Here is a 26,341-nt window from a genome sequence, read left to right as displayed (position 1 = left end):
ATAACTAAAGTCCAGAATCCTGCCTGAAGAACTTAATGGAGAAAATTAAGGTCCTTGTCCAAGATGTGGGCCCTTGGGTAGCATGGGGACCCCCTGTATATCCTAGAATATGTCTTCATTTGCTTCTGTCACCAATGCAGGCATAGGGGACAGAATTTCCATATATCCTCCTCCATACCAGTAGAAAGTGATCACACTATCTGTCCAGCTTTTGGAAATCAAATAGCTCAAAATCTCTTCTCTTTCCTTACCACTTTAGTCCCAGGAGCTATTAATTCACTGCCTTGGGTGGGCACAGCACCCAGCACAATCTCAGCCCTCACAGGCATATATCATTGTTCTAATCCAGCTCCTTCACTTAACAAGCTGTATGATCTTATGCAAGTTACTCCACTTCTCTGAGCTCATTTTCCTTGTACATAACATAGAGATAATAATAGTATCCCTGAATCTACCTTGTTGGATTGTTAAAACTTGAAATAAAATATATAGAGATTATGTATGTATGTATAGAAAGACTGTGTGTATTTATGAGACCATGTGTATTATAATCATGAGATGACCCTAGATACATACACATATATAAATTCATTTCTAAAAAGAATGTCACTTCATGTTGTAAATTTTCCATAATTGAGATGCATCATGTACATTGATGAATGTGGTAATTTGCTTTCCAACACTTTCTCCCAAACAAAGCTCTTATTAAATCAAACTGTATTCTGTCTTAGAATCAAGGAACTATGGCACAGCCCCTGGCAAATATTAAGTGACCAATAGGTGTAGGCTGTTGTTATATTACATGCCCTAGAAATGCTAAGAGCTTGACTGTAAAGAGAAGAAATGAAGCAGAAATGAAACAGAAACTCTCCACTTTCAGTAAAACAGCTGAAGGGCTGGGAAAATAAGGTGGGAAGGGACTGAACATGATCTAAGGTGGCTGTTGGGAAATTCTCTTGGCAGATTTAATCAGTCAGAATCAATTTGCAAGATGCTTGCACTGTGCCAGACCCTAAGCTGGGCACCAGGGGGCAGGATGAGCTAGGACGGCTGCCCTCTTGGAGGTGACAAGGCACAGGGGATAATACTAGAATCACCGTAAAACATGATATAAGGTACAGGGGCTGGCCCAGTGGACCAGAGGGCTCCTGCCTGAAGCACCTGGTGAAAGGTTCTTCAAACCTGTCCTGTGATTCACAGGTTAAACCTCCAGCCTCCACACACTGGGCCTGGGGGCCAAAAGTGGAGGAGGCAGCTCTTTGGCAGCTGTTTTTTGGCCAAAAAACAAGTATCCTGGAGAAAGGGCCAAGGCCTCAGAACACAGACTGTCCAGCCTACAAAGGAAAAAAGCAAGGCAGCCTCTGAGGGTACGTGGGCACTGGACCTGTAGAGCCATGCCAGCAGGCCTGGGGTATGTGAGCTCACGTGTTGTTCTTCTCTGCCCCTCCAGCCTGCCTGCCCTTCCAAGTGCCATCTTCACCATGGCTCCTGGAGAGAAGATCAAAGCCAAAATCAAGAAGAATCTGCCTGTGACAGGGCCTCAGGCACCTACCATTAAGGAGCTGATGAGGTGGTACTGTCTTAACACCAACACCCACGGCTGTCGTCGCATTGTGGTGTCCCGTGGCCGCCTCCGGCGCCTGCTCTGGATCCTGTTCACGTTGACTGCTGTGGCCCTGATTTTCTGGCAATGTGCTCTCCTCGTTCTCTCCTTCTACACTGTCTCTGTCTCCATCAAAATCCATTTCCAGAAGCTGGATTTTCCTGCAGTAACCATCTGCAACATCAACCCTTACAAGTAAGAGGCAGGAGCAGGGGTCTGGTGTGGGGCCATGCCCTCTCTGGATGCCAAAGGTCCTCCTTGAAAGTGACACACTCTAGCCTGCAGATATGCTTTTTAGAAACTTGAATTCATTGCCAACATTAGTAAATTTCCCTCTTCTGGCTTCTAAATCTGTACCAAGTTTTCAGTCTATCACTGTCTTCTGAGGATGGACTGGCTCAGGGAAGGCAGAAGGGAGATGCAAGGATCAGTTTTGCTTGGAGGCTAGACCATTAGCTATCACCCCCAACCCCCAATCTGGACACACACACATGCACACATGTGTACATGCATGCACACAGCCTAGCTTAGCCATTTCTCCTGAATTCTTCAAGCTCAAACTCTCATGCTTCTGAGATATAAGCTCAAGGATGACTCAAAAGTGGCACCCAGGTTACTTCCAGAAATGTCTTGACTGCCCCAAATCCTCACCTGGGTGAGCCTAATTCCACTAATTGAAATCATTGGGCTCTGGGCAGAATCAGCCCTTGATACTGCCCTATCATCTGCCACAGGACTTGTTTTGAATGGGTTACTGGTATCCTTCTCAGAATTATTGAAAACTGGTCTGTGAGGCAGATCAGAATCTGGCAGAGTTTGTCAGAGCAGGTGTAGGGTGGAGAGAAGGGAAGAACAAGGGAGGAATACTATCAAAGGGAACTAGCTGGACCAGAGTCATCAATGAGTTGACAGCAAAGCTCAAAATCCAAATGAGGTCTAAGACTCATCCTCCACCTCAAAGTCTTTCTTTTTTCTTACTCCACCCCTTTCTTCCTCTTTTCTACCTCCCCCTCCCTTCTGTCCATTATTTGTTCTCTAATCATCTACAAATTGTTATACACTGTGCTAGGATCTGTGGCATAAAACTGAAGAATCCAAACACAGTCTTTGTCCTAATGATCAGATCCATTGATCTGATGTTGTGCTAGAAGAGTGAAATAGTAATACAATGAACACTAATAAAATTAATAATAGTAACCATTTAATTAAATAGGTAGACATAAATTCATAGACTCTTCCCAATTATTCCACTTTACAGATGGGGAAATGACACACAGAAAGGCTAAATGCCTTGTTCAAGATGATACATATGGAATCAGGATGGGGAACTAGAACCCAAGTAGACTACCTCTGTCACTGTGCACAGAGCAAGGAAGAGAGAGAGAGGGGGGAGAGTTAAAAGGAAGGCAAGGATCATTTGGTATTGTGAAAGATGGTGTCATTATGCTTCAGTCAGTCAACTCCTATATCATTCTTCTGTTCTTAGGGTTGTCAAGGTTAAGTCACACCTCTTCCCTCCCAGCACTGACTCAAGGAGAATCAGAGGGCAAGTGTGCTGGGTGGAGTTGGAGCCTGCTCTGTGGGTAGACTCCCATTTAGCAGTGGCTGCATTATGGGAGGGACCTACAGTCACCACTCCAGAAATGCTAGTTGGGGCAAACTCATCAACACATCCCGAGAGCAAGCAGACAGTGGTGGCAGAGGTAAAGCCACAAGAAGTCACCCAAGAGTACACAGGATCTGTCCCTGTTCACTTGAGCTAGCAGTCACATGGGGTGGGGCAAATTGTAACAGGCTTGTTGTCCCTGGCCAAGGGGACAGGAGCAGTGGGCACAGGGCTGACACATGTGGATGGAAACAGCATGGAGAAGTACCAGCATTGTGCCAGAGGGGTTTCCTCTCTCCCTGACTCCTGTTCTCCACCTTGGCAGGTACAGCGCTGTTAGACCCCTTCTGGCTGACTTGGAACAGGAGACCAGAGCAGCCTTGAAGACCCTGTATGGTTTCTCAGAGATTGAGTCTCATAGGAAACGCCGAGAGGCTGAGCCCTGGAGTTCAGCATGGGAGGGCACCCAACCCAAATTCCTCAACCTGATCCCACTGATGGCCTTCAGTGAGGGTGAGACCAGCAAGGCCACAGACTTCCTCACAGGACAAAAACGTAGAGTCAGTGGGAACATCATTCATAAAGCATCAGATGTCATGCATGTCCAAGAGTCGAAGGAGGTGGTGGGATTCCAGCTGGTAAGTACACATGCTTATGGCTCCGGGCATGGGGTGGGCTGGAGATAGTGGGTCCAGGGAGGTTTCTCTTTTGCCTTTAGCCCCTTAGCCCTATTGGAGAAAACTCACCCAGTTAGGGTGAATGGGATACAGGCCACTGAAGTGGATGCAGGCCATCATAAGCAGAAAGCAGATGTCTTAGAAGGTGTTAGGTAACTCATGGAGCTCTCTCAAAGGACAGAAGTTAGGGAAAATCCAGGAACTTGGTAACAAGAAATGATGGAACTTCATTTCAGATACTGCTGCTGGGTTAAATAAGCTTCAATTAATTTTAGTCTTCTTGTTAACTCTTCCATAAAGATGATTTTACATCCCCTCTTGGGACAGCTTATTGGCCAAGCCTAGTCACCTGTTGGCTCACAGAGAGTGAGGGCCTTGATGGACAGCCTCAACAGACTGTATCCACAGAGGAAAATGAAATTCCATCGAAGCAAAATTGGGGAACAGACACCAGAAGGAAGAAAATAAATAATCAGCAAAAACACCCAATGTTCCCAGCATTGCTTGCCTTAATGAAGGGCTCTCACCCAACTTCTCACCTCTCCTTCTTAGTCCAGTTTGAGGGGTTCAAAAGAAGCAGCCATTCACCAAAAATGAGTTCCATTACCTTCCTTGACAAACTCAATGACCATCCTTTTCTCCATGCCCCAGCCACCACTGCAGAAGAACTACATCTCTACAGTCTAGCCTTGAATGCTGATTATGAGACCTCATGATTCCAGTCCCAGATCCTGAAAAGAATGGCCCTGTCTCTTAATAACTGAGACTTTTCAAATTCTTCCTGGGTCCTTTCATAAGATATACACAAGGTTCTCCTTGATACCAAAATCAACCCTTTGATGTCTGTCACATAGGAGTTTTTAAGCCCTGCATGATGAGAGCATCTGGGATGTACCACAAGTTCCCCATAAAGCTCTCATTACGATATAATTTATTTTAAAGTATATTTTACCAATTACACTATTACAGTTTTCCCAATTTTCCCCTTTATAACCCCTCTACCCTGCACCCCCCCAACCCTCTAGCATTCCCCACTTTAGTTCATGTCCATGGGTTGTACATATAAGTTCTTTGAGTCCTCTGTTTCCTATACCATTTTTTATCTCTCCCCATCTATTTTATGCCTGTCAATTATGCTTCAGCTTCCCTGTACCTCCCCGCCATTCCTCCCTTCCCCCTCCCCACTGAACTCCCTCCATGTGATGTCCATTTCTCTGATTCTATTCCTGTTCTAGTTGTTTGCTTAGTTTTTGTTTTTGTTGCTTTGCTTTTCTTCTACATTCATTTGTTGATAGTTGTGAGTTTCTTGTGATTTTACTGTTCATATTTTTTATCTTCTTTTTCTTAGATAAGTCCCTTTAACATTTCATATAATATGGGCTTGGTGATGATGAACTCCTTTAACTTGACCTTATCTGGGAAGCACTTTATCTGCCCTTCCATTCTAAACAATAGCTTTGTTGGATAGAGCAATCTTGGATGTAGGTCCTTGCCTTTCATGACTTAGAATACTTCTTTCCAGCCCCTTCTTGCCTGTAAGGTTTGTTTTGAGAAATTAGTTCTTAGCCTTATGGGAACTCCTTTGTAGGTAACTGTCTCCTTATCTCTTGCTGCTTTTAAGATTCTCTATCTTTAATCTTGGGTCGCTTAATGATGATATGCCTTGGTGTGTTCCTCTTTGGGTCCAACTTCTTTGGGACTCTCTGGGCTTCCTGGACTTCCTGGAAATCTATTTCCTTTGCCAGATTGGGAAAGTTTTCCTTCATTATTTGTTCAAATAAATTTTCAATTTCTTGCTGCTGCCCTCTCCTTCTGGCACCCCTATAATTTGGACATTGGAATGTTTCAGGTTGTCCCAGATGTTCCTAACTCTCTCTTCATTTTTTTTTGAATTCTTATTTCTTCATTCTGTTCTAGTTGGATGTTTATCTCTTCCTTTTTTCCCAAATCATTGCTTTGAGCCCTGATTTCCTTCCTGTCACTTGGTTCCCTGAATATTTTACTTTATTTCATTTTGGGTATCTTTCATTTGTTTTTTCATTTTTTGACCAAGCTCAGTCAGTTCTGTGAGCATTTTCATTACCAGGGCTTTAAATTCTGTATCAGATAGGTTGGCTATCTCCTCATCACTTAGCTCTCTTTCTGAAGTTTTGTTCTGTTCTTTCATTTGGGCCATATTTCTTTGTCTTGGCACACCTGTTAAGTTGTAAGGGGGTGGGGCCTTAGGTGTTCACCAGGGCAGGGCAACCCTCCTTACTGTGCTGTAGAGCTGCCTGTTGGAGAGGGGCCAGAGAGGGAACAATGCAGCTTTCCTGCTCAGTTCTAGCCCATTTTCCAAGAAACTCTTGTGTGAGACTAGTGGTTTCTCCCACTGGGGCAACCGCCATAGTCCACAGTCAACTCTGAGTCTCAGTTTCCCATTCAGCCAGCCCCACCCACAAGGTCCGCTGCCCTGCCACTGCTCTCAAGGTCCACTGCCTTGCGTGGTTTCTCTCAGCTGGCCCTGCCCTTGCAGTCCACTGTGGGTTCTTATTGGTCTGGTTGTTCTCGTTGACTGTTTCTTTAATTCCTTGGTTGTTGGAGTTTCATGTAGTTTGATTTTCTGGCACTTCTGATTATTTATTGATTTTAGATTTGTTGTTATCCTTCTTTTGGTTGTGCAAGGAAGCAAAGGGTTTCTACCTATGCCTCCATCTTGGCTGGAACACCTTCATTATGATATAATTTAAATGCTGCTCTTACCAACTACTGTGTGAGGTGGGAAAGGTTGAAATTTTCATCAACATTTTGCTGGTGAAGTAATGGATATACAGTGCCTCACCCGAGTTCCCACAGAGAAGCAGTGTCAGAGTCTGAGCTACAATTCAGAGTATTTAACTGTGGATCCAGTAGGAAATGGTGAGGGTCCTATAAAAACTCAGTAGCAATAATTAGCTGAAGCCCAAATGTGTGGGAACCCTGAAGAAGTTGATTTTGCTTTTTGCCTGATAGGGAGTCACTCTTTCTTCACTGACCTCCTTCTTGGTCCTTAAGGCCTAAGGATAATGTCCCTCAGCCCCCAGACATGAGAAGAAGCCCATCCTTGCCCAGGGACCCCTCATGTTCCTCTGAGTATCTGTTCTGGGTGTCAGTTCTTCATCCTTACAATCCTTTTGAAAGCCAGTGATAGGGCTAATGGCTTCAGCTTCATGTCTCCACTTATTTGCAGTGTCCAAATGACACGTCCAGCTGTGTCGTCTATACCTTCAGCTCAGGAGTCAATGCCATCCAGGAGTGGTATAAGCTGCACTACATGAACATCATGGCACAGGTGCCTCTGGAGAAGAAAATCAACATGAGCTACTCTGCTGAGGAACTTCTGGTTACCTGCTTCTTTGATGGGGTGTCCTGTGATGCCAGGTCAGGAGAGAAAGCCTGCTGTCTTAGCTCCAAGGACTAGTGGCTTTGAGTACCAGGCCCCTTCCATGTACCTGCAGCTCAGCTGTAGGTCTTGCAAAGGAATGGTGCTCTTCCCAGGAGCCCTGCCCTTTGGAAAACAGTTTACAGAGGAGCTAAGCTCTAGAATCAGTGAAGGGGATAGAGATGGTGTAGAGTCAAAATATCATTGATCCCATTAAATTGCTCATAAACACAGAGTAGTAGATGGTGTACATAAAACCTGGTATATTGCCATCATGCGTACCAATGATTGAGAACCACTGATCTAGCATGGAGGGAGGAAGGGAGGGAGAAATGTCTAAGATGTGATTCTTTCTCTGAGGATCATGTCCTGGGACTGAGGATTGGAATGGAAAAATGTCAAGTGTTGGCTGAGAACTTCAAGAGTAGAGGAATCTGGGGCAGACATATGGTACAAGAAATACCAAGTCAGGGCAGAGAAGGAGGTAAAAGGATTAAGAGAGAGAACAGAAAGCATAGAGTAGTTCTACATCAATGTGTCAACCTGGATGAGAGGCCTTGTTTGTCATTCATGCGAGGAAAGTTGGGGAAAGTCCTCTCTATCATCCAGTGTTCACAAAAGAGAGTTGGTGCAGTCAGCACTGCCCATTCTGACTTCTGCTGCAAAGCACAAGTGGCGGGGGGGGGGGGGGGGGGGGTGGTTGGCGGGCAGGTGTAGTACAGCCCCTTCTGACCCATATTCTTCTTCCACAGGAACTTCACACTTTTCCACCATCCAATGTACGGGAATTGCTACACGTTCAACAATAAAGAAAATGAGACTATCCACAGCACCTCCATGGGGGGCAGTGAATATGGTAAGGAAATCTGCCCTGAGGAGGTCCTGAGCAGCAAGACAATTGGGGGGGCTCAAGTCTTACAGAAATGCAGGATCTCTACACTTAGCCAGAAACTGGGGACAGAATGTGCCCTTTTGCAGTGTTTCCATCAGCATCTCTGTTGGTTCCTTCTTTATTGGTATCTTTCCCCTTTTTGATGTCTCCTCTCTACCTTTGAGAGAGCAGTAGCGACATGACTGGGATTTCTTCTCCTGGGAATCCACTCTAGTTTAAGCTTGTAGCTGGAGTGAGTAATGCTAGGTAATGCTGGGCTGGCAGCTTCCAGATGGATTTAAACCCAGATATGCTGAATAAGAGATTAGGGAAGCAAACACTGTACCTTGAACTTGGCTAAGATGACAGATTCTAGAGCCAAAACCTAGCTCTTCCACTCACTGGGTTCTTACCAAGTCTGCAGTGTGACCCTATACACGTTACTGACCTCATCTACAGATATGGGGACAATAATAATAGCTCTGAAGGAGGTCATTGAGAAGACTGAAAATGTGTCAGGCACTTAGAATAAGACCTGGTACACACTGACTTAGTCTGCTAGGTCTGCCATGACAAAATATCATACCTCTCTTCCTGGCTTGCAAGTCAGCCACCTTCTCACTGTGTCCTCACATGGTCTTTCCTCTGTAGTATGCAGAGAGAGAGCTTACTCTGGTGTCTCTTCGTCTTCTTATAAGGACAAAGTGCTATGGGATTAGGGCCTACCCTCATGATTTCATTTAACCTTAATTACCTTCCTAAAGGCCCTAGCTCCACATACAGTTATATTGGGGGTTAGGGTTTCAGCACATAAATTTGGGGAGAAGAAGACTCAATTCAGTTTGTAGCACACATAAGGGATGCAGTAAATGCTAGTTGTTGCTGTCATTACTGTTTGGCAGCTCTCTACCACTGCCAATGCTGTCACCACCACCAATAGTATCATTACTGCCTCCAATGCTGCTATGTCTACTGCTCCACAGCTAGGTCTGTAGGGAAGGCAGGAACTCAGCAGATTGGCCAGACTTATCAACAAAGAGGAATTCTTGACAGGTCCTAAGCAAACTGAATATGACTGATATACAAGATCCCTAGCCTTTGTTACTGTGTAGTCCGGGTTCTTACCAAGTCTGCAGGAAACCATAATTCAGGGCACATACCTCAGTGGGAAGAAGTAGTCTGGGAACTGGGAGTGAAGACTTGCACAACCCTGGTCTGCTCCATGTGGGCTGTGTGACATTGAACACATCACTTTCCCACTCTGGGCTTCAGCTCCTTTATCTACAAATTGAGAAAGTCAGAATAACTCTCAAAGTTTTCTTCTTTCACCCCAGAGGCCCTGTTCATTCACTCATTCATTTACCAAATATTGATCGAGTATCACTGTATGCCAGGCCCTCTTCCAGGTGGCAGGAAGGCAGCAGTGAACCAGAGAGATACCATGTCTGCTTTCAGGAAAGTTGCATTTTAGTAAAGAGAGACAGATAACAAATGAGTGAACAAGCACTTAGACATTTTTCAGTTATAAATCCTGATAAGTGCTATGATGGAAACAAAGCAGCAATGCTGAAGAGAGAGGCACTGGGGTCAGGATGAGAGTTTGGTTTCAGATAATTCCGTGCAAAAAAGTGGATTGTCTACGGATGAGAAGATCCATGTTAAGGTCCACAGGAGAGTATTCTAGGCACTAACAAGTATAAGACCCTGATATGCTCTTAAAACAAAAAGAACAGTGTGCTTGGAGCTTCTGGAGGGCAGGGGAGAGTGGGCCAAATAAGGAGAGGTGGGGAAGTGGTGACATCAAAGCCTTAACAGCCAGTTGGGCTAATGGGGGCTAATGGATTTTATTCCATGGCATTTCACCTAGTGGGATGCCACTGAGAGTTTTAGGCAAGGAAGTAACCTGATTGGGCTTCTGTTTTCAAAGGAGGGGCAAGAAGTTAGTCCAGTGATCAGATACACCATCAGTGCTTCACGTCTTCACTGCAAGTTCCAGCAGCCACAGCACTGGAGGGTGCTCTGCAGAGCTCCCCACCTCACAGGACCACGTGGAGATGCATATCTTGGGCAGAGTAGCAGTTCCCTTACTCTCAGCAGAACTGTGGGGCTGACACTATTTTTGAGGCCCTATTTTGAGTAAGTCAGGCACAACTCCTCCCCTTGTGGAGCTTCTAGTCTAGCCTGGTCTACCTTTCACTTGTGGGAATGCCTGGGCCTTGGTTGTGAGGCTCCCAAAGCAGTGAGAGAGGTAAGCTGTCCCAAGGTATGTTCTCCCAGCTTTTAACCACAATGAACCACTTTATCCTCCCAGGGCTGCAGGTCATCTTGTACATAAATGAAGAGGAATATAACCCCTTCTTGGTGTCCTCCACCGGAGCTAAGGTGATTGTCCATCGACAGGATGAATACCCCTTCATTGAGGACGTGGGCACAGAGATTGAGACAGCAATGGCCACCTCCATAGGGATGCACCTGGTAAGACAATATTCTGATTTCTGTAGACTTGGCAAGAAGAACAGATTTTTTTCAAGGACAACCAATGAGGTGCAGCTTATGGAAAAGAGTATTGGTTTCAAAAGGCAGTGTGGTCTTATATTTTCCAGTGGTTACCCTGCTGGTTGTTCCAGTAGTTACACTAAAGGTTGGCTTTGTAGCTTGTGTCTGGGTGAACAAGAACAGGATGCCATCTAGGGAAAGAATTGGAATCCCCCTTGTTCCAAAGACAGACACCAGCATTTATAGGACCTCTGCTGGATGTGAGGCATCAAGCACTAACTATATAACTGTCAATAATATAAACAGAGTAGGTTAACACCTTTCTTTCTGGGCCATGTAGAGGCATATGAAGCATGTAAGCCACTATTTAAAGGCTAGTGGAAAGTCACTGGACAATCAAACGTCTATTTAGCCCATCACACTTCCATCAATTTCACCTCATTTACCAAGAACCCCTTCTCCCTGAAGTCTTTGACCTTCTCTGACCTCAACAGGTGCTTAGAACACTCATACTTGTCAACAGAAGCACATCTAGGCTGCAGACTCCAATCCCTGAGTCAGCTGTGCCCAATCAGAGCAGAACAGCAATATGGGACGTGCCCTTCTTGTTTGCAGGCCTGGGTCTTTTATGCTAGTGTACCCCACTCTCTCACTCACTCTGATTCTCTCTCTTTCTTGGTCTTTCTAATAGAATGACTCTTTTATTTTTTACTTTTTTATTACTATTTACATTCGATATTATTTTATATTCATTTTAAGTATATAGCACAATGGTCAGATAATATAGAATGACTCTTAAGAATTTATTTAAAGGGAGTATATTCACAAAGTATAAAACCCAAAGCATAGCAAGGAATGCACTATACAGATGTATCTTCCTTCTATTCCTGACCTCCAGTCCCCTCCTTTTCTCACTGTTGCTTCTGTGTCTTGGCAAAGATGTAATAGTATGTGTGTGCAGGTAAAGGGGTTTCTCCTTTTATGTAAATAAAAATACTGCTATGCCCCATTTTTCACTTGACTATAGCTTGGCAATTGTTCCTTGTCAATACACATAGACTTGCCTCATGTTTTAAAAAAAATTATTATTTATTTCTAGAAAGAAGAGAAGGGAGGAAGAAAGAGGGGGAAAGAAACATTGATGTGAGAGAGAAACATTGATTGGTTGCCTCTTGTACTTGCCCCAAACAGGGACTGAACCCACAACCCCAGCATGTGCTCTGACTGGGAATCAAACTGGTGACCTTTTGCTTTGTGGGACAATGCTCAACCCACTGAGCCAGACCAGTTAGGGCTGCTTCATTCTTCTTAAAGACCCAAATATTCCATTGTGTGAATAAGTTATTAAGCAGTTCCCTCTTGATAGATATTAGGTCCTTTGCAGGGACAACTGAAAGTAATAGTGTGATGTGATATGATGTGTTTTCATCTGGTTGCTTCCTAGAAGTTTGTCAAACAGTATGTGCCTATGAAGCAGTCTATACCCTCTCCAGCAATGTATCAAAGTAGTTGTTTTGCCACATTCACAAGCATGGGTATTAACCACTTTTAATCTTTGCTAATCTGTGTAGAAAAAAAACGGTATCTGTTGTAATTTTAATTGACAGTCCATAGTGGCATTAGTTTTTACCTTTTTGTAGGAGGAAAATTCTCCTTGTGGACTGTCTGTTTATATCTTTGTTTATAACCAACCAAATGTCCCAATTAAACTTCTTAGCTTTTACCCCTCACAAATCTGTCCTCCAGAGCAGTGATTTCCAAACCTGGTTGATCATCAGCCTCAGATCCACTGAGTCAGAATCTGTGAGAGATGAGCCTAAGGACTCATGTCTTTACCAAACTCCAGTGGTATTCCAAGATAGCCAACCCAGGAACCTCAGCTTTAGAAACTTGAGTGGTTCCACATGAGAGGAGAAGGAAAGTGTATTTCCCAAAACAAAAGTAAAGTTAGAATGATACAAAAGCCTTTGCATAGCCATACCTGATGGCTTCATACTAGGTTAGAAAGTGATATGGTGGACATTGGGGCTAATATATCCATCCATTATTTATCCACTCAACCAGCATTTTCTGAGCCCTCCTATGTGCTAGACATTGGAATCACATCAGTGCAAAGACACTGTGCTGTCCTGTTGGAATGCAGGGTCCATCAGAGAGAACCAATAACCAACAAACAATTATACAGATGGTTAATTATTATCATCATAAGTGTTAAGAAGGAAAAAGGCAGGATGCATGGGAACATGCCATGGGGATACCTGACCATGGGCTTGTTTTAAGTGGGGGGGCAGGGCTTGAGGAGTTCCAGAAATGCTTTCCTGAGGAAGTGACATTGAAGTTGAGACAGCAGAGATGATGAACTGAAATGGTGGTATTCCAGAGAAAATTTGTGGATCAGTGCCTCATGGCGTCCCATTAAAGGGCAACCCTGGACAAGAAATGCCATCAGGATGGTGTTCTGGGAACCCAGCTGCTCTAAGGAAGCATGTTGTTTAGGGGCTGTGTTCCAATGTGGGAAGTTTATTCTAACATGAGAAGTATTGTATACCATCTTAGCTGCATGAATGCTGATTGTCCCGACTTGCTCAAGCTGTGGCTCGAAAAGACTTTGTGTGGTACCACTCATTGATTCTTCTGTTCACCAGCAAACCACCAAACTCCCAGATCAGAACACTGAACATCTCAAGTCAACCCTTCCCATGCAGTTTTATTTGCATGCTGAAGAAGGACTTTGGACTTGCAACATTTCCTTAGCTTATCCTTTCACCCTCTCCTTGCTTTCTGCCTCTCACAGAATCTGCAGACTTTGGGGTATGGGGGCAGTTACAAGAGCTTAGAAAAATCCAAGAACCAAGGAATTCTTCTCTCTGGTTTTCTGCTCTGAGCTTAGAAATACCCAATATATTATTAAGCAGATACTCTCTTTACCAGTTGTGGGTAAACAAGGACATGGGTGGGTTTTCTGCTATGCCTAATTTAAGATATACAAAATCAAAGCCACAGATCAGGGTCAGTCAGCTCTAGTTCTGATTTATGAGCATTTACAATAACAAAAAAAAAGATTACTAGGAGGTCAGTAGGCAGTCACTAAGAATAAGTCCAAACAAACTAGACTTCCTTCCTTTCTTATTGATGTTTCATCTATTTGTTTGTCTGATGGGAATGTTAAGCTGGTAGACTCAGTAGTTGGTTAAGCAGTGAGTTAACAAAATTTCCTTCATTCACTGAAGGCCTTTTTGCCCAGAGCATTGGTTATTCAGAGATGAATACATCAGAAGAACATCTACCTTCAAAGGTATACAATACACCCTTACAATGCAGTTCTTTGCTCTGTGGGAACAGAAACCTTCTCTGTCTTCTTCCCAGGCACAGTTCTTAGAAGATAGTAGCTCCCCAGTAAATACTGTTAAATGGATAGATGGCTGGAAGCCCAGACAGAAGCTGATGGTGAAGGCTTTCTAGATGATGGATTCTTGAAGGATAAGTGTCAGATAAACACTGTCAAAGAAGGATAGTCCAGACAAAGGAAATGGCCATTGCAAAGTGTTCACAGAAGGGATTTTAAGCTGTGTGGTGAAACCTTTTGAAAAATCAACTCGGCTGACTATAATCAGGAGATATTGGAGGCAGAACATTTGCAGTAATTCTAGAAGGAAATGATACATAGTTGAAGGAATGGCTGTGAGGATGAGCTGAAGTAAATGGATTTGGGAGAGATTACAGCATGGAAGCAACAGAATTTGACAGCCGAGGTCAACAAGGAAGGGTCAGGGAAAGTTAGGTTGATAGTCATGTTCTGGCTTGGACAGTGGGGTGGATGGTGGTGCCAGGCTCAGAATTAGGGAATACAGGAGAGGTAAGTTTTGGGGGAGAAGACGACCACTTCCTAAATGTCCAGTAAGTAGATACTATGAACCTAGAGCTCAGGAGAAAATCAGTGGGGGCCAAAGAAGGTGGGTAAGGTAGCGTCATTCTATACTTGAACTCAGGACCTGAGACAGAATGCAACTGTATAAGGTGTGAGTAGAAATAAAATGGTGAAATAGAGGCAGAGAAGTAGGATCAGAAACTGAGAGAGCTGGCATCAGATAAATATAGAAACAAAGTTTCAAAGAAGGTGTGAACCAAAGGGCCAAGTGCAGTTGAGAGGTCAAGCAAGATAAAGGGCAAAAGGTGTTGTTCTTTAGGTTTGGCAACCAAGAAGTCACCAGTGTCCTTTGCCAGAGAAATTTTCATGGAAGGAGTGGAACAGAAACCCAAGTACAATGGGTTGAATCATGAATAGGAGATGAGGAAGCAGGCAAATGTGGACAACTCTCCTGAGGGTGTGGGGCCAGACCTGGAGGGGGGATATCTCACTGTCATTGTAAACCCCAGTGTACACTTTTCACAAGCGCTTGTGCAATATGAATTAAGAGATGAGAGTCCAGAGCTAGAGAGCTGACATTCAAGCACCAGCTTTGCACTTTGGTTGTTAAATCTCTATGTCTCAGTTACTTTATCTGTAAAATGGGAAAGAAATGTTACTTCATAGGCTGGTGAGAATTCAGTGAGTTGATTTGTGTGAAGTACTTAGAATATTGCTTGGCATGTGCTCCTTAAATATTGGCTATTATTGTACATTTTTGTAAAGAAAAGAGATGTGGAGAAAAAAAGGGGGCTGGGGAAGTTTTTGCTTGTCCTTTGAGATCTTCCCTCCTTTATGAGTGAGACATGGTATTTTTCATATGTAGAAAGAGCACTAATTATTTTCCATTTGTGATGCAAATATCTCTCCAAGTTGTGCTTTCCTTTTAGTTTTCTCTAGGCTACTTTTTCACATACAGAAACATCAAACGTTTACATATTCAAACATTTACATTAATATTCATGGTTATGAAGGATTTTCCCTCCTTGAGATCAGACACTGAGCTGAATTTCCTTCCAGTTATTTTATTATTTCATTTCCTACTTGGACCCACTAGAATTTTTTCTTCAGGAAGTGAAATGGTGATAGAATTTACTTTCTTCAAATAGTTAAGAGTCCTCACTTCATATATTAATTCTTTTCTTCTCCATTGATTAAAAGTGTAAGCTTTATCATACACAAATAACTTGTATAATTTATTGCAATATAAAAACAGAACAAAAGAAAAAAGGGTCAAACCACCCATAATGCCATCTTGGGCATCCTGCTGCCACCTGGCTTTTCCCTGGCACAGCCCATAGCTTTAAAGACCTGAGCTGAGGACCCCTGTGTAGCTGCCCCCTCCCCCAGCATTCCGAGGAGGAAGCAATAGGACCTAATATGATAAAGATAGGTCCTGTTTCCCACACGTACACCCACATACACACATGTGCACACACACATTCAGCAACACCTACACATACTCATGTGTGCACATACACACATGCTCACACACATACACAAGTATGCACATTCATGCATACTCATCTATATGTATACATAACTTGCACACATTCACACATACACACCCAGTCTCATTTCTGTGTCTATCCCTAGACACAAGCCACAATGTACCCCTACCCCCCAAACACAGGGCAGCAGTTCTAGACAGCTGACAGTGGGGTGTGAGGAAGGGGGAAAGTGAAAGGGAAGGAGGGAAGGTGAGAGGGAAAGTGCTCTCAGTCCAAGTTCATCCACCTGAGGCTTTGAGACGCTAAAGACCTCTATGCCACTCTGAAAAGTTCATTTGCCCTTGTTGCTTGAGAAGCAACCTGAATAACCCAGGCACTCTGAATTTAATAAACATCATTACAGAGTAAAGGAACATTGAACACTCAAAAAGCATAAAGATAAAAAGATAGCATCTCACTGTAATCAGTTTCCTAGAAGTGGTCCCTGAGTTGGTTCTCCAAGTAGAAAGAGCCCCAGCCACCTTTGCTGGCTGCACATGGCTTACCTGAGTGGACAGACCCTATCACCTCAATGCCCCCCAGGCAGGTAGAGCTCATAACTATCACTCTGGACTCTCAGGACAGCTAACACAGTTCCATAGGCCTTGGAGGCTCCAAGGACATCTGCCCAAGGAGGCTGATGCTTGGAGAAGCTTGGAAGGTGGCACTGAATTGAGATGCCCTCGCTGCTGGGCACCTCTGTTCCCAGTGCCCAGCCCAGCCCTGGCATGTACTAGAGGCCCTGAAACTGTTTGCTCCCCAGCTATTAGAGGAATGAAGTAAGTGTGTTTGTTCTGTACTGACCCGGAAAGACGCTCACCCTTTATTGTTAATGAGAAGGGGAGACTGCAGGGCAAAGGGAATGTCTGCCTGCCTGCCTGTCTGTCTGTTTGTCTGAGATCAAGATCTGATCTGTTGGAGCAGGTTCCCTGGGGAAGAGAGGAGGCCAGGTGGCTACTTTGCCCTTGGTTTGCTTCTGCTGTCAAAATGTTTTAAAATGAACACTGTAGGTTGCTCCTTAGGTACGTGCTATTACTTGAGGGAGACTACTGGGTTGGGCTAGCAGATGAATTACAGTACAAACAGAAAGAGATTCTAACCTCAAAATTCTTGGTTCCTTTTCCCCTCCAATTATCTTTCTCTGTATACAGACACTCTTCAAACAAAAAAGAATTTTCTTCCCTCCCATAAATCTGTTACCCATTTTCTCTTTACCCCCACTCCCCACTCTTAGAAAAAAAAGAAAAACAACCTGTATGCACACACACACCCTGGAACCTAGCTATAAGCAGGTCACAATTTATAGTACACTATTTTTTCCCCCTTGGGAGACATTATTCTTTTTTTCCCCTTAGTCAGCCTGTCTGGATTGTTTATTTGCAGTGACAAATATTAAGCTACAGCCAAATTTAGTAAACCACAATAAAATATAATTAATAGGGCTTTGGAACTCTAACAACGTTCTAACCTCCTCTGATCAGGGTATCATTCCACTCTGTTGGGCATTCCTTGGCTCTGTCTGGGAAAGTTAATTTTTCCAAGTCAGTTTCTGGGGCCAGAAGACAAGGGGATAGGAAATGGTTCTTTTACTGGGGGACGTCCCATGCAGCCCGCAGTCACTGCTCATTTTTCTAACCACTCTTGCTCCTCCCAAAAGATTCCCCAGTGGATCACTACCATTCTGAAACCAATCCATGTTTCTCAACATGGCACAGGAGACAGCATGATTTGGCCTTGGCCTCCCTCTCTGCCTTCATCTCTAGCAACTTCTCTCCACTTTATCATGTTCCAGCCACCCTGGCAGTCTCTATCCCTTGTACTCCCTCTGCCTAATCCTCTTCCTCCATTTCTTGGCATGCCCAGCTCTTTCTTCCATTCCACATGGAGCCAATGCGTTCCCACCTTTTTTTAGATTTTTATTTATTTATTTTTAGAAAGAGGAAAAGAGAGTGAGAAAGAGAGGGAGAGAAACATTGATATGAAAGAGAAACATTGATGGATCACCTCTTGCACACCCCCAAACAGATCAAGCCCACAACCCAGGAACTGAACCAGTGACCTTTTGCTTTGTGGAAGACGCCCAACCAACTGAGCCACACTAGTCAGGTCCAGTGTCCCTTTCTTGGAGACATCTTCCCTAATCACTCCAACCCCTCAAGTCTCTCTACCCAGCCTCATGGATCACTATCCAAAATTATCTTATTTACTTGATTTTTTGACCATCTGCCTACCCCACTAGAATGTAAGCTCCATAAGAACAGGGAACTTATCTGTTTAGATCATTGTTGATTCCACAGTGCCTACTAGGTGCTCACTAAACAGTTATTAAGTGAATGCCTTTTCAGTTCCCAGAGGCTGTTAGCAATGCCCACCCCTGCCCTGATCCGGATCCTGCGGAAGGCAGGGCTGAGTGTGTGCTACTATGATTTCAGACTGAGTCCTTCAAGCTGGGTGAGCCTTATAGCCAGTGCACAGAGGATGGCAGTGATGTGCCCATCAAGAATATCTACAATGCTGTCTACTCCCTCCAGGTATGAGCTGGAGGGGACACCCAGCCCTGGGTTGTGGGCTGGACCCAGAAGACAAAGTTATATATAAGCTGGGGTGTGTCTGGGACCAGGAACTATGTGAGAATCCTTGGGGTTCATCCAAACACCTCAAGAACAAACGATGCCGGCTGGTTCTAGTTCCCTTCAATCTGTCTGTAACCAGAGCTTAATTGATTCCTTGAGGTTTGCAGGGAACACAATATACAGCTGAGTCAGGCCCACTTCCTATAAAGGGTCTTGGCAAGTAAGGGACGACAATCTGAGAGAGGCAATGGCCAAGGGGTCTTGAGCTTGGCTTCCAGGCCCACTTGTGCCCCTCATTCACTTGTGGCCTTGGGCAAGTTGTGCCATCTTCAACAACCACAGGAGGGGTTGGATTGGATCAGAGGCTGCTAATTGGCAGCCCTAAGACCTGTTCCAGGCTGCACACCTGGTTTTTCTAGCCTGGATGATGTTTAAAAGTCAGGGAATTTCATAAGAAAACCAAAATTCCCAGCTTCTCCTGAAAAACAAGATTGGGGCTCTATTCCTGCAGGATAAATAGTGGGTATGGATAAGGCATGTGTTCTGTGGTTCCTCACAGTCTGCATGAGCCCCTAGTATATGATCTACATTATAAGGCCCTATCAGTGTTTGAGTTTTCAACCCCTGAGTGTGATCAGGTCCTATTCTTTGTCTCACATTCTCAGAGTCTGCAGTTTACTGCCCATGGGGGTACCCATAGAGTCAACAAAAATTATCCCAGCAGTATAAAAGAACCAGACAGCTTTCTGCACTGAGTCCTCTTGCTTACATCAGAGCTGAGCTAAGAAGTGGTGGAGACACTAAATGAAAGGAGACTGTTAGAGAATGTCTGCCTTGTGAGAAATAGAAATACAGTCAAACTGATTTCAAGACCAAAAAAACAAAGAAACAACCAAAAATAAAAGTAAAGAAGTTCAGCTTATTTGAAAGACACTCCTGGATACTATCTAATGAGAGGCTACCATGCATACATACTTTACATGTATCAATTCATTCCATGCTCAGAGATGAAGCCAAAGCACCAGAGAGGTTAAGTAACTTGCCTGAGGTCACAAAGCTAGGAGGTGGCATTTGAACTTGAGTAGCCTTCCTTCAGAGCCCCTGCCACTAACTTTTATGCTGTAAATTTCGTGGATGTTGTAGTAGCTTCTGACCTCCAAGGACCCAGCATGAAGGGCTTGGACCTGAGGATGGGAAAGCTGGGACTGTGTTCCCCTCTGCTTCCTAGCATCTGCTCCTATTTTCCATTTATCTCTTGGCTTGGTGCTCACATGATGGGAAATGCCCATCCCAGCTCCAGCTTCAGCTGAGCCTGACCTCCATTTCTCTGTTAGTTTAAATTCTCAATACATTTTCTAGTTTGGTCCCTTTGGAGTCAGGGGGCATCCCTGGCCCAATTGACTGTGACCTGAGGGGCACATTTATGTGGTCTTCCAAGGCCAGAGGGAGGCTGGCCCTCTGGATGAGGCACATGTGGGCAGGGGCTCCCTGGTCTCCGTGTGCAAGGGGGTTAAGGGAATCACTGGTCTTTTTCAGATCTGCCTCCACTCATGCTTCCAGACTAAGATGGTGGAAATGTGTGGGTGTGCCCAGTACAGCCAGCCTCTACCTCCAGCAGCCAATTACTGTAACTACCAACAGCACCCCAACTGGAGTGAGTGAGACCCACCCTAACCTTGCACAGCCCATCAGCTGGATCAGCCCTGCCCCTGCACCAGTCTGTGCTCAGGTGCCCCCAGACCCCTGCTTTGATGGCCTTTTTTCTGAGGGAGGTATTGGTAGAGAGATGTTACCCAGAGTTTTACTGCTGTCATCCAGTCTGGCTTAAACGATACTTTCAAATTAGAGACCAAAGGCTACAGCCCAGCTTGTTCTAATAGCTTGAGCACCTCCATCAACTCCAGGAGACAAGAACTATTGGTAGATAGTATTCTTTCATAGAGACTCAGAAAGGTTAAGCAGTATGCCCAAAGTCACACAGCTAGGGAGTAACAGAGCCCAAATCATGGGCTGCCAACCCTCTCATCTCATGTCCCTAAGCACTGCAACATCACAAAGCAGCATTTGTTTCCGGGAAGCAGGGTTTGTAGAGAGTAGCAGGAAAAATTACCAGGAGACCATCGGGGCACCACTGGGGACCCCCAGGAAAGGCTCTATGGCCCTAATGCTTATGCTATCTTCTCCCTTGTTGCTCAGTGTACTGCTACTATGAACTGCACCAGGCTTTTGTCCGGGAACAGCTGGGCTGCCAGTCCGTGTGCCGGGAAGCCTGCAGGTGAGTGCTCTGGGGGAATGAAATGAGCAGGGTTAGGCTGGCCTAGGCCAGCCACACTCACTCTGTGCCCTCCTCCCTTAGCTTCAAGGAGTGGACACTGACCACCAGCCTGGCGCAGTGGCCATCTGTGGTTTCTGAGGTCAGTTTTTCTCCCTTCTCTTCCCCCTCGAGCTCCTCAGCCTGGAGCCTGATACCTGGTTGCATCCTCTGGCATTGTGGGTAATGGTGGGAGGGGGCAAAAGGGAGGGGAGGCCCAGGCTGGGGGTGCATCCAGCCAAATGTAAGGGTGTTCCCCAGACTGCACTTTCTTTCTATGTCACAGAAGTGGCTGCTGCGTGTCCTCACCTGGACCAAGGCCAGCAAATAAAGAGAAAGCTCAATAAGTAAGTTGACCTCCACCTTGTTTCCTCTGCCTGGGCCTCCTCACTTGCCTCCTCACTTGCTTTGTCATTGCCAGCCAGACCTTCTCCTTTTCGTTCACTCATTCCTTTACCCAACAGATATTTATTGAGCTTTTATCATGAGCCAGGCCCTGCTCTAGGCCTGGGGCTCTCAAATGTTTTGACCACGATACACAGTATGAAAATACTTTTCCATTGTGGCCTATCGAATATGTATCTGAGATGTAAGGCTCATGAAACAGCATTCGAGCAGGTTTTTGAATGATGACTACTAGTAAAGCCAAACCAATTGCTTATGCTCGTTCCAATTGCTTAGAGCACAGTTCAGAACAATTAGTGCTCATATCAGTTCCTAAAAATTTTGAATATCTCTTTGGTTGCAATCTGATACTTTCTATTCCATTTCACTTGGTGAAAGGCATGGGTCATGGCCCAGTAAGTTTATTTCATGACTTCCTGATATATCTTGACCTAATTGGAAAAATACTCCACTTCTAATTTCACTTGAATTTTCCACATTGAAATTCACTTATAAGGAGACTTTAGCAAAACTCAGCCAGGCAACTTTTCAGGGACCTCAGCAGGTGGAAACAAAGGTTAGATGGTGGGGTTTGCATGTGAACTCACATTTCTGTGGGCCATTCCATCTCAATAGTGCCCAGCACCAGACCTAGCCCAGCAGGAGCCAGTCTGGCCTCCAACATGTACTAAATATTTTGTGCCAGGAGCTTTGTGAGTGCTGCGAACAATGATATGAACAGACACAACCCCTGCCCCCAAGATGCTTATAATCCAGTGATAAAGATAGACTTAGGCCAAGCATTGCAAATTGATGACTCCTGAGGCTAGATCTAGCTCCATAAAAGTAACCCATTACTTCCAGCTTTTCTTGAAAAGTCAAAAGTTCTGGCAACAGCAAACCTCCATTCTTGCATAGCACCAAAGAGCTTAGTAATAGCTGCTCTTCTGGAATACATTTGAACTTTCCAGCTTGCCACAGTCCTATGAGGAGGCAATTCAGTACAGCAGTTAAGAGCATGGACTTTGAAGTCAGATCTCTGTAGGTTCGAACACTGGCTCTGCCAATTATGAGCTGTGTTGTTTTTACTTTTTAAAAAATTTATTTATTTATTTATTTATTTATTTATTTAGAGGGAAGGGAGGGAGAAAGAGAGGAGAGAAAATCAGTGTGAGAAAGAAATATTTATCAGTTTCCTCCCACACAGGCCCTGACCAGGTACTGAACCACAACCAGGCATGTACCCTGACTGGGAATCCAGCTGGCAACATTTCTCTCTACTGGATGATGCCCAACCAACAGAGCTATAGCAGTCAGGGCAAGCTTTGTCATCTTTACCAAGTTGCCTACCAATTCATGTCTTAGTTTCCACATCTATAAAATGGGGATGATTAAAACAGCCTACTTCATAATGCTGTGAGAATTAAATGAGTTAATTCACACAAGGTTCTTGGAATAGTGCTTAGCAACACAGGAAGTGCCTGATAAATATTAGCTGCTATAATGGTTATTATCATTATTACCTTATACCCAGCCTACCTCACTCATTTACATTACCTGCCTATCTCCTGAGATTGCAATCAATAATCACAAATGTCAAACTTCATGAAGAACAGGGTGCTATGAGAGTCTACCTGGGTGGACTCACTTAGTCAGGAGGTTGGGAAATGGTTTTTGAGTAACAAATGGTCTAAACAACCAGGCCCAGGCTGGAGATATACTCTGGGTGCAGAAGGAGCCCCATGGGCTGGGGTCAGAGATTCCTGTGGAGCTCAAAGCCTGGGTCATGCTGCAGGCTAGGCAGGAAGGAGGTAGCCATACTGAAGAGTTGGTCACCTGGTAAAATGCAAAGGTGCCCAGCTCACCTTGGCTCTGCCTGTTGGAATTTCTGCAGGACAGACTTGGCCAAGCTCTTGATATTCTACAAAGACCTGAACCAGAGATCCATCATGGAAAGCCCTGCCAACAGCGTGAGTAGCTCCCCCCTGGGACTTGTCCTGGGTCTGTGAGGTGCCCATCTGCCAGGCCTCAGGGAGCAGAGTCAGATCACAGGGGTCCAGCTGAGCTAGTAGGGACATCATAGGCCAGCCAGGCCTTGGATCGATGCAGGCAAAGAAGAGGGACAGGAAGGCTGCCCACTCCTTTCTTCAAACCTGTTCAGGGCCAGGGCTAGCCAGTTTTCTCTTGGGAATTGAGATCCCTGCATGAGGCCAACTTGGTGGGTCTGTCTTGATGATGTGGTTTGGCCTTTTCTTACAGGTCGAGATGCTTCTGTCCAATTTTGGTGGCCAGCTGGGCCTGTGGATGAGCTGCTCTGTAGTCTGCTCATTGAGATTATCGAGGTCTTCTTCATTGACTCTCTCTCTATCATTGCCGCCACCAGTGGCAGAAAACCAAGAGGTGGTGGGCCCATAGGCAGGCACCCACCTGCCATGAGGCTCCCCCAAGCCTTCGGGGCCAGGACAACCCAGTCCTGGATATAGACGATGACCTGCCCACTTTCACCTCCGCTTTGCGCTTGCCTCCAGCCCAGGGGTTCAGGTGCCTGGCACACCACCCCCCAGATACAATACCTTGCGCTTGGAGAGGGCCTTCTCCAACCAGCTTACAGACACCCCAGGTGCCATCTGAGTCCTGAGGCAGGATGAGGAAGAGAGATCTAGCCAGGACCACCAACCACGGGCTGAGAACTTGGACACTATCTCCTGCACAAGAGGTGACCCTCTGTACCCACTCTGCCTTTTCAGAGACATTGACTATAAGTCTGCTTTAAACAACAAGATGGGGCCGAGCATGTGCAGGAGACCTGCTGGGCTCTGCCCACCAACACTCAGAGCCTTCCCGATGAGACAGGTCCTGTGGTGCAAACCCTTAGCCAATGTGCTCAGAGAGAGATGGGGCCCAAGAAGTGGTGACTGATAGAGTTCTTGACCAGAACTTGGGAAAGGCTCCAAAGCCTCCAGTCAGGCTGGGGCCCAAGGACGGAACCTTAGGTTGAAGGCCTGACAAGTGCTGGCTGGTGCTAGGATAGGAGGAAGGTCCAACCCCACTGGAGAGGTTTGTGAATGAACTGTTTTTTAGTCACTGACACAGGGGCAATGTCTCCTCTGTGCCCTCAGGTTGGGACCTGGCCTGAGGTCCTCACAGTGAATAGGAGAGAAAATGTGCTGCAGGGGAGGCCTAGGGATGAGACAGGAGGCCTTCATTCTGGGAGGGGAGGTGGAGCCATGTTCTGAGTAGCTAAGCAGTGCCTTGGGCCCTTTTCCCAAGCAGAGAGGAGCTAGTTAAAGGGCTTTGCTGGGCACGCCTCTCCAGTGGTAGCCCAAGGCATAAAGGATATATTCTGACAAACTGCTCTTCCTCTAATGCAGACTCCTCCACCAACAAGCCAACTACACAAGACAGCCCATTTAGTCCCATAGTCATGCCCTCCAACATGACAATAGGTAATGTATTAAGCACAGAGGAGGGTGTTCAATGTACTGGGTGCTGTTCTAAGCTCTTACAGAGTTTATTGTTGTGGATGGCAAACTATGACCCTCGGCCAAATGCTGTTTGGCTTGTGACCTAAGAATGGTTTTTTTTTTCCCTCCACTTCTCAATGATTAAAAATATCAGAGAACGTTTGTGACTCATGTCAATTCTATGAGATTCAAATTCAGTGTCTATGAATACATTTTATTGGAACACAGCAATGCTTCTCCATTTACATAGTGTCTGCAGCTTCATCTGTGCTATAAAGCATAGGCAAGTAGCCGAATAGAGAGCTGATGGCCCTCAAAGTCTAAAATATTTTACTCTCTGGCCCTTTACAAAAAAAAAAATCTACCAGCCCTGGATTAGCATGTTAAGTATGACAATCTCATTTTATGGATGAAGAATCTGAGGCACAAAAAGGTTAATTCACTCAAGGTGACACAGGTAGGAAGTTGCAGAGCTGGGACTGACTCCAGGCAGTCTGACTCCAGAGCCTGGGCAAGTTATCACTCCATCATTTTGCATCCAATCAGTGTCTGTGCCTTTTATGGGTGAGGCATGAGTCAGTTCCAGTTAGAGGAGGGGAATACCAGACACCTGGTTATGGGGCAAAAGGAACTCCTACACCCATGGCCTGCATTTCAGGACTGCTTCCCAAACAGGGTTGGCTGCTAATGGAGGCAAGAATGTTGTGTGAAAGAGCAGGGGAAGTGGGACCCTGCCTGTTCCTGGGGCACCTAGTCCAAAACTGGCCCCAGGCCTGTGGCAGCAACAGTCACCTCTGTCCAATGTGCTGGTTCCACAGAACCTTAAGGGATGAGGTGCTGCAAGGAAGCATGGCAGCCAGTGGGAAGAGGTCACCATGACCCCAGCCTGTCTGGAGCTCCCTGAGGAGCGGGCTCAGAAGCCAGGCCTGATACAGGCAAACTTCAGGTTTACATAGGGTTCCATCCTGGCTGCCATCCATGCCAGGCTGGGGTGGCTGTAGCCCAGTGCAGACAGATAACTTGCAGTGGATGCCTGCCTGGACACTGCCCAAAGGGAGCGGTCCTCCTCCTGCCCCACAAAAGATCCCTGGCATCAGCATGTCACCAGTAGGAATTGTTTCCAGCAAGGATGAGTTGCTGCTGGCTTTGTCTAAGGTGAAGCCATGAGCATCTGGAGCCAACAGCTACCCATTTGTCCCCCAGGACATGGTGCATGCAGATCCCATGGCTCCAGCAACTCCTTCCTGCATGGCACCTGACCTCAGGGCTTATGCCTCTGCAGTGCTAAATGCTGCCCTCTCTCCTGCTTCACTTATGCTTCCAGGCCAGGTACAAATGTCGCTACCTCTGTAAAGTCTACTCATACCTTCATGGGCCCCACGAAGGTGGTGCTCCCTCCATTATGAAACTTTCATGCCCTGATACAATTTTTTCATCCATTTGTCTGTCTCACACTAAATGGTGAACTCTTTGAGAGCAGGAATTGTGTCTATCTTTTTTGTCCCCAGACTGGACAGGACTGAGTACAGTGATGGCATTTAGGAAAAGTTTTATGGGGC

General features: G+C 45.4%; 1 protein-coding gene across 1 annotated transcript; it reads left to right on the top strand.

The window, feature by feature from the left end:
- Positions 1–1,450: 1,450 nt before the first annotated feature.
- On the top strand, positions 1,451–25,007 carry SCNN1G (sodium channel epithelial 1 subunit gamma). Its single transcript, XM_028529677.2, is given in 16 exon segments — positions 1,451–1,798; positions 3,535–3,847; positions 7,095–7,285; positions 8,039–8,142; positions 10,469–10,632; positions 18,483–18,581; positions 20,160–20,277; positions 20,820–20,898; positions 20,980–21,037; positions 21,221–21,245; positions 21,248–21,281; positions 23,213–23,288; positions 23,578–23,641; positions 23,644–23,688; positions 23,691–23,846; positions 23,849–25,007. Coding segments are annotated over 16 exon segments (1,944 nt in total). The 5' UTR covers positions 1,451–1,481; the 3' UTR covers positions 23,950–25,007.
- The last annotated feature ends 1,334 nt before the right edge of the window (positions 25,008–26,341 follow it).

The sequence above is a fragment of the Phyllostomus discolor genome, chromosome 3 (genome assembly GCF_004126475.2).
Source record: "Phyllostomus discolor isolate MPI-MPIP mPhyDis1 chromosome 3, mPhyDis1.pri.v3, whole genome shotgun sequence".
NCBI lineage: Eukaryota > Metazoa > Chordata > Mammalia > Chiroptera > Phyllostomidae > Phyllostomus > Phyllostomus discolor.
Note: the sequence above shows the minus strand (reverse complement) of the source record. Positions and strands in the feature narration are given on the sequence as shown.